Source organism: Callorhinus ursinus, unplaced genomic scaffold (assembly GCF_003265705.2).
Source record: "Callorhinus ursinus isolate GAN/ISIS: 27379988/994484 unplaced genomic scaffold, GSC_fseal_2.0 scaffold16, whole genome shotgun sequence".
NCBI classification, from domain to species: Eukaryota; Metazoa; Chordata; class Mammalia; order Carnivora; family Otariidae; genus Callorhinus; species Callorhinus ursinus.
This window is the reverse complement of record NW_027397078.1, coordinates 22,255,445-22,262,706: the sequence shown is the minus strand read 5'-3', so window position 1 is coordinate 22,262,706 and position 7,262 is coordinate 22,255,445. Positions and strand designations below refer to the sequence as shown.

General features: G+C 46.3%; 1 protein-coding gene across 2 annotated transcripts; it reads left to right on the top strand.

Annotated features, from left to right (window-relative positions):
* The first annotated feature begins 442 nt into the window (after positions 1 to 442).
* Positions 443 to 3,228, top strand: LOC112812771 (melanoma-associated antigen B18-like). 2 transcript variants are annotated; one of them, XM_025857716.2, is made up of 4 exons: positions 443 to 514; positions 894 to 988; positions 1,483 to 2,527; positions 2,644 to 3,228. In XM_025857716.2, the coding sequence occupies exon 3, from the start codon at positions 1,490 to 1,492 to the stop codon at positions 2,504 to 2,506; it is 1,017 nt and encodes a 338-aa protein (XP_025713501.1). In that variant the 5' UTR covers positions 443 to 514; positions 894 to 988; positions 1,483 to 1,489; the 3' UTR covers positions 2,507 to 2,527; positions 2,644 to 3,228. The 2 variants fall into 2 exon arrangements, with proteins under 2 accessions (XP_025713501.1, XP_073758306.1); XM_073902205.1 differs by having other exon boundaries at positions 1,423 to 2,527.
* The last annotated feature ends 4,034 nt before the right edge of the window (positions 3,229 to 7,262 follow it).

Genomic DNA, 7,262 nt, shown 5'->3' with positions numbered 1-7,262 from the left:
AATAAAAGAATATATCATGGAAAATATACCATTCAAAACAGTGCAATATCCAAAATATACCTAAAAAAAGAACTAAGAAATATGTGCATGATCTTTATGAGAGCAAATATTTAAAAAAGTTACTAATAGACTTAGGTAAAAGAAGTCTCAAATAGAGCAATACGCCACGCTCATTTTTTTTTAAGGTTTTTTATTTATTTATTTATTTATTTATTTGAGAGACAGAGAATGAAAGAGACAGAGAGCACAAGAGGGAAGAGGGTCAGAGGGAGAAGCAGACTCCCTGCTGAGCAGGGAGCCCGATGTGGGACTCGATCGTGGGACTCCAGGATCATGACCTGAGCCGAAGGCAGTTGCTTAACCAACTGAGCCACCCAGGCGCCCTACACCACGCTCATTTACAGTAAGCAGAATATTGTACGGATGTCAATTCTCCTTAAATTATTTCTGCCTTACCTGATGGATTTGGCTTCGGATCAGCAGAAGAGACATAGCCCAGCACCAAGTCGTCAAGGTATGACCCTGAATAAAGACTGAGATGAGAACCCACCCGAAAAGAAGGGGCAACAGAGAGGTGGTTCCCGGTCCCAGTCCCGGTCTGTCCCCATCAGTCTTGGAAGGTCTCAGTCATGGCTGCTCGGCTCTGCTCCCGCTTTACTCCCTACTGGGGGTTCTGAGGGAAATGAAAGCCATGGTCTGATGTGAGCTAACTTCACTGGAGGAAGAAGTCCCAGGCCCTGCCTGACAGGAGTCAGGAAGGACCCCTATTTGACTTCCACATAATTCCTCTGCCACCACGAGGGACAGGAGTCCTCCAGAAACCCACGCGAGCTTTCACGTTGGGAAGTCCAGGTGGGCGTGGCCGGAAGTGCTCACCCTGATTTCCGCTCTAGGTGCCGCGGAGCCTGAGTTCTCGGTGTGAGAGGTGTAGAGGTGTGTGGTCTCACGCCAGCAAAAGGAGGAGTGCCAGGACTGGACAGGTGTCGAGGTGAGTAACTTGCTAGAACTGAAGAGATGCATTCCTTTCAGAACTGAGGTGGCTCAAAGACCCCCGCGCTATTCTGGCATGCCCCACCCCCACTGCCCCGACCTCGTGGCTGCAGTGTGGCTGTTAAGCTTAACGGCCCCTCACTTCCGCGTTGGGTATTTGTGGGATGGGAGGTCTTTTTCTGAAGGGGCAGCCTCAAGTCAGCAGGGGGAGGTTTCAAAAGACCAATCAGGAGTCCGGTTTAGTATGCGGAGTTAGAACTGAGGTGACAAGCCCCCACAGAAGAGAGGAGGTGTATGGAGTCCTGTTCACCCCTCTTTTATGGGTTCCTAAAACAGTACCCTTAGGGGAATAAGCAGAGGCACCTTTTCTTGGAGCCCAAGTAGAATATCCTTATCGAGGCTATGCCCACCATCTCCTCTTCCATATTCTAGGGTGACCTCTTTATCAGACTAACTGCTTGCACCTAACTCCTGCCTGCTATCCCCGACCAGAGTCACCATGCCTAGAGGTCAGAAGAGTAAGCTCCGTGCCCGTGAGAAACGCCGCCAGGCCCGTGGTGAGACCCAGGCTCTGAAGGATGCTCAGGCTACTGCAGCAGCAGCAGGAGAGTCCCCCTCCACCGCCTGTCCTCCCTCTGGGGGTAGACCTGCTGCTGCGACTCCTAGCCATCCTCAGGGAACCGCATCTTCCACCAGTGCTGATGCAGCTCTTTCATGCATCAATTCAGATGAAGATGCCAGAAGCCAAGATGGGGGAAGCCCCAGATCGTCTCATGGCACTCAGGTCTCACGCAGAGACCCATTAAACAAGAAGGTAGTTTTGTTGGTGCACTTCCTGCTGGAGAAGTATCAAAAGAAAGAGCCAATTACGAAGGCAGACATGCTGAAGCTTGTCCTCAAAAAGTACAAGTATCATTTCAATGAGATCCTCAAGAGAGCCTCTGAGCACATGGAGCTGGCCTTCGGGATTGATTTGAAGGAAGTGGATCCCATCCGGCACTGCTACACCCTCATCAGCAAACTCGACCTCACCGTCGATGGCACGATGCATGAAGAAGAGAACATGCCCAAGACCGGCATCCTGATGATTGTGCTGGGTGTGATCTTCATTAGAGGCAACTGCGCCCCTGAGGAGCAAGTCTGGGAAGTCCTGAATATGATGGGCGTCTATGCTGAAAGGAAGCACTTAATCTATGGGGAGCCCAGGAAGATCGTCACCCAAGATTTGGTGCAGCTAAAGTACCTGGAGTACCGCCAGGTGGCCAACAGTGATCCTCCACGCTACGAGTTCCTGTGGGGCCCGCGAGCCTATGCCGAGACCAGCAAGATGAGAGTCCTGGAGTTTTTAGCCAAGATTCATGATACCGTCCCCAGTGCCTTCCCGCCGTGGTACGAAGAGGCTTTGAAAGATGAGGAAGAGCGAGCCCGAGCCCGAGCCGCAGCCAGGGCTCAGACCGCTGCCATGGCCAGGGCACGCTCCAGGGCCTTGACCAGCAGCTTCTCCCACCCTAAGTGACGTGGGCGGCTGGTTGAACAGGTGTGTCACCGTTCTAAGAGCGGAGGGCCAGGGCGGGGCTGGAGAAGTGTGTGTCATCTTTGCGTTCCTCCTGTATGTCAGTAACGTGGAGTTTCACTCTTTTTTTTTTTTTGTAGGTCTTATATCAAATGTTGAAGCTTGAAGCAGATTGTTTTCTTTGTGGAAGGAAAAAGCAGTCAACATTCTAAGGAATAGATGGCCAGAGTGGGTCTGGAAGGAACACAGTGAATATCGTCTTTGTGGTCCTGCTATATCTCGTAAACTTAAAGGTTTTGTTCCTTTTCTTGTTTCTTTCTCTTTTTTTTTCTTTCTCTCTTCCTTTTGCTTTCTTTTTCTTTTATGTTTCAAATGTTATTTCTTTAACAGAAAGTTTATATAATTTTCGAATCTAAATTTATTAATGATTTTTGTTGTTTGTGGCTGTTTAATAGATTTAAGATTAGGTGTTTTATTATTTAGTAAAACAAATTGGGAAACCTTTCATATTTACCAAAACAGAACAATGAAACATGGCGTTGTAACAGGCATTCCCTAGGAAATGCGAAAGAATTTCGCAGTAAAATTGCTGGGATCAAAAAAAGGAGGGGGGAGAAGTAAAAGAAGTTCTGTTCTTGGTTTCCCTTATACTTTTTAGTCTGTTGTTCTGTAAGGATAGAAGATGCATACATGGATTTGTTTGGCTTATTAAAGAATGGAGGAGAGGGCGCCTGGGTGGCTCAGTCAGTTAAGCGACTGCCTTCGACTCAGGTCATGATCCTGGAGTCCCGGGATCGAGTCCCACATCGGGCTCCCTGCTCAGCAGGGAGTCTGCTTCTCCCTCTGACCCTCTTCCCTCTCGTGCTCTCTCTCATTCTCTCTTTCAAATAAATAAAATCTTTAAAAAAAAAAAAGAATGGAGGAGAAATAAAATGCTTAAATAGTAGAATTCATGCTTGCTGGGTCATTTGTTTTCCAGATACTAATTGAGTGTCTGCTCTGTAAAAGTTAGTGTTAGAAATGGGGAAGCTAGGATATAAAACACTCCTGGCCTTAGACTGTGCAGTCCAGGAACAGTAATCATATAGAGAAGATGGAGAAGGACCCTCTGAGACCTAAAGGACCAGTAAGAAGGAGTAAAGAGGTAAGGAGGCAGGGAGACGGTTGGGAGAAGGGGGACGGGGAGGGTGTCTGGCTGAGCAAGGAGGTGTCAATTCCCTGAAGAAAGGCAGCTTGGGATTTTTAGGCCACTCTGAGCCCCTCGGCGGGATAGACTGTTCATTTAAGCTACATGGTGGGCCACATGGGACTGTGGGACTGGTGAGCTGAGGCCAGACAGACCGATGGTTTCCCAGTGTTGGAGGGCGTGAAATGCACGCCTGCTTCTATGTTTCTTTGGTACCCTCGGCAAACCCGAGGGCAACCTCCTCCACAGGCAGAAATGGAAGGTATCCTGTGTTCTTGTTCACGGCCAGTTGGACAAAGAGCACAATCTCATTGTTTTAGGCAGAGCATCTTCAGGGAATATCTAATAAAGGTGCTACTCCTTTGAGGTGGGATGTTGAGAGGTTTCTCTTTGCTCTGAATTGGGTGGAGAACCAGGTCCCAGTGCATTTATAGGGCATTTTAATTAGATTATCGGGACTGATTTGGCAAATTCTAAGGGAGGATGAGATTTTTGGTGGTGGTGAAATGAGTGAAAACAGGGGTGCTTTGGCTGGAAAGGCACCTGGGAGCGAAGGTCTTGGTCCTTGACACATTCTGGGACATCGGAGTTGCCTCTGGCTGGGGGAGACTCTTCTACCCCCAAGTTAAGTAACTTACCCTGAACTGGGAAAACCTTCTTTTGTTTTACTTGCTAAGCAGCATTATGGGTTAATTTGGTATTATTTGTCCTAGAAAGCTGCATATTCTGTGATCTCTCCTGAATTAAAAAATAAATCTCAAAAAATTAAAATAAAATAAATCTCCCCAGAGGGGAGGATGGTATCATCTGCAGGTTAAAACAAAACAAAACAAAAAACCCTCTGATAACTACCATTCATTGAAGGCCTACTATTTTCCAGTTACTCTGCCAAGTGCCTCATACCCGTTACATTTATTCCAGTAGTCCCACAGGATGGGGCTTATCAGACATACTTCGCAGCTGAAGAACTTGTAATTTTTCAAGTTCACATGGCTGATAAATAGCAGAGCTAGGACTCGATCCCTGGTTATATTTGACTGGGGCCCACACCTTTCCATTCCTCCAGCCTGAGGCGACATTCTGTCTCTTCATTTTCTATTCTGCTCACTAGTCCAAGGTGTGTCACAGGTCATTAAAAACCCAGACGCGCTAGCCACGGTGCGAGAAGTAGTCCTGGGGAAGGAAGGCGAAGGTGAGAAGAAAGCACGATTTGGGAGCTGTCTGTGCGCTTCGTTGAGCGAGGCTCCATCTTGTCCCAGCACTTGCCTACAGTGCAGCCCTTGTGCCCTAAGTGCTCTCCAGTGTGCCCTCCTGTCCGAAAAGGAACCTCATTTGCTGCCAGCTCTCCACTGTGTCTGCTGGAGGCTGCGCCCAGCTTCCGGTGATACAGACAGTCCTGAATCACCTGCCCTCCCCTTAGAGCCTTCCACCTCCCTGCAAGTGGACCTCGGAGGTTCCATCCCTCAGTGGAGCCATAGACCGTGAAGTTTAGATACCGGATTACCACCCCTCCCATCCCTACAACAGTCTCGAAGTGTATTCCAAATGAGCTGGTGGTTAGAGTCTTGCTTACAGAAGATCCTGGTTCTTGGAGTGTAACTGAAGTTAGAGGGTTCTGTAAACACAGATATTGTCAGTAGGATTTTGCAGGAGTGTGGTGTTTGAGACTGGCCACTGAACACACACACCAATGACTGAGCTTAGATAGACGGTCAGTACTCAAAGCCTCCCTTGTAATTTGTTAACCGTGGAAATCACTGTGCAGCAAACATCTACTGAGGCTGAATTCCTCAGAACCCAGTTTTTCTAAGGGGAAAAAAATGGTTTCTTGACAGACATCCTATCTTGGAACAGCAAAGACTAAAATAATTTGCCCTTCTTCTGCCTCTTATCTCGGTACTTGCCCCAGAGGAAAATGCTGGTTTGTCTTTGGGCCTCCTGGCATCTGTCAAAGTGTCCTGCACGTTCAGTCATGCTAAGGATTGCCCAGTCTCACAAGTGTTAACCATGCTTCCATAGAAGGAGACCATTCTCATCCTATAGAGATTCTAGAATTCATTTAGGAGGTGAGTTCAGAAAGGTGCCGTTGAGTGCAAAAGGTGAGCCCTCTTTTCTCAGATTTTACAGGATCCTTTTGAAAATTAAATGTGATCCAGTCTTTTGAAAGCACCTGCCACATAGCAGGATTGGAAAAAAATGAAAGAATTGCAAGGCAAACTGGCCTCCAGGAAGAGGGTTATTTTCATAACAAATTCTAACAGTTGCTCTTTATCGAGCACCTACCGTGTGACAATTTATGAGAGGGGCTGCAAGTGTTCACGGGCATTGTGTCTTGGTCTTCTTCCTGGGCTGACGGGGAGACTACATGCCTACCCTACTTAGGAAGGGTCATGCGACTACCCTTGACACTGAAATAAGAACAGACACAGTGTTTGTTGCCTCCAGGCCAAGATATTTGAGAGCCAGTATGCCTCCTCCAGGCTTTCTGTTTCATTCAGCAGCAAACCCGGAGACCCTTGTTGAGAAGTGGAGCCATTTGATGGGAGCCACCTGGAGCCCTGCATCATATGACAGAGGAGGCCCCCGCCAACCCACATCAGGCTATGCGTATGACAAACAAACTTCTGTTGTTTTAAGCCTTGCAGGTTTGCTGTTGGATCAGCCATCAGTCTCTCTATCTGATTAATGCACAGCTACTCCCTTTGTGGTGAGATGCATTTAAATATTTTAATAACAAAGGTAATAGTACATATGTTCTTCTAAAAACTTCGAACAATACACATAAATTACAATCTCCCCTTTCCTCAAAATTCAGCCCCCTCCTCAGAGGTAATCACAATGAACAATCTGATGTGTGTCATTTTTAAGCTGACCTGAGGCTTTTTCTTACGTAGATGAAGCCTACATTATGTAGATGAAGCCTATATTTTAGAAGGTGAGTAAAATATCTTGAATATATTTAATAATATATTAAAAATAAATATATTGAATTTTTAAGATTTGTCATTAACAGTGTACATATTGTTCTGCCTCTTAACCTTGACTTAATAAAATGAACCCAAGAAATTTCCATGACAGGACATGTAGATCCACCACCCTCTATTAACTGATCCCTAGATTTCTTTTTGCTTTTAAAATAGCCTTATTGAGATATACAAAAGCCAGCTCATACTTTATAGTTTGATGAATTTGGACATATGTATACATCCGTGGAATCATCGTCACGATCAAGGTAACAGACACATCCATCACCTCCAAAAGTTTCCTTGTGTCCCTTTGGTTATTTGTTTTTCTAAAAACACGTCACATGAAATCCCTCAAAAAAATTCTAAGTGTGTAATAGATTACTGTTAACTGTAGGCCCAGTGTTGTACAGCAGATTTCTAGAATTAATTCATCCTGCATACCTGAAACTTTCTATCAATGGAACAACTCCCCGTGTCCCAGGCCCTGGTAACCACAGTTCTATTTTCTGATTCTACAAGTAGGACGACTTTTGGTGCCCCATGTAAGTAGAACCACGCAGCAGCTGTCCTCCTGTCACTGGCTCATTTCACTTAGCATGGTGTCCTT

Excerpts from the sequence above, each read along its gene's own strand:
- LOC112812771 (XM_025857716.2), top strand. The coding sequence starts at position 1,490 with ATGCCTAGAGGTCAGAAGAGTAAGCTCCGTGCCCGTGAGAAACGCCGC.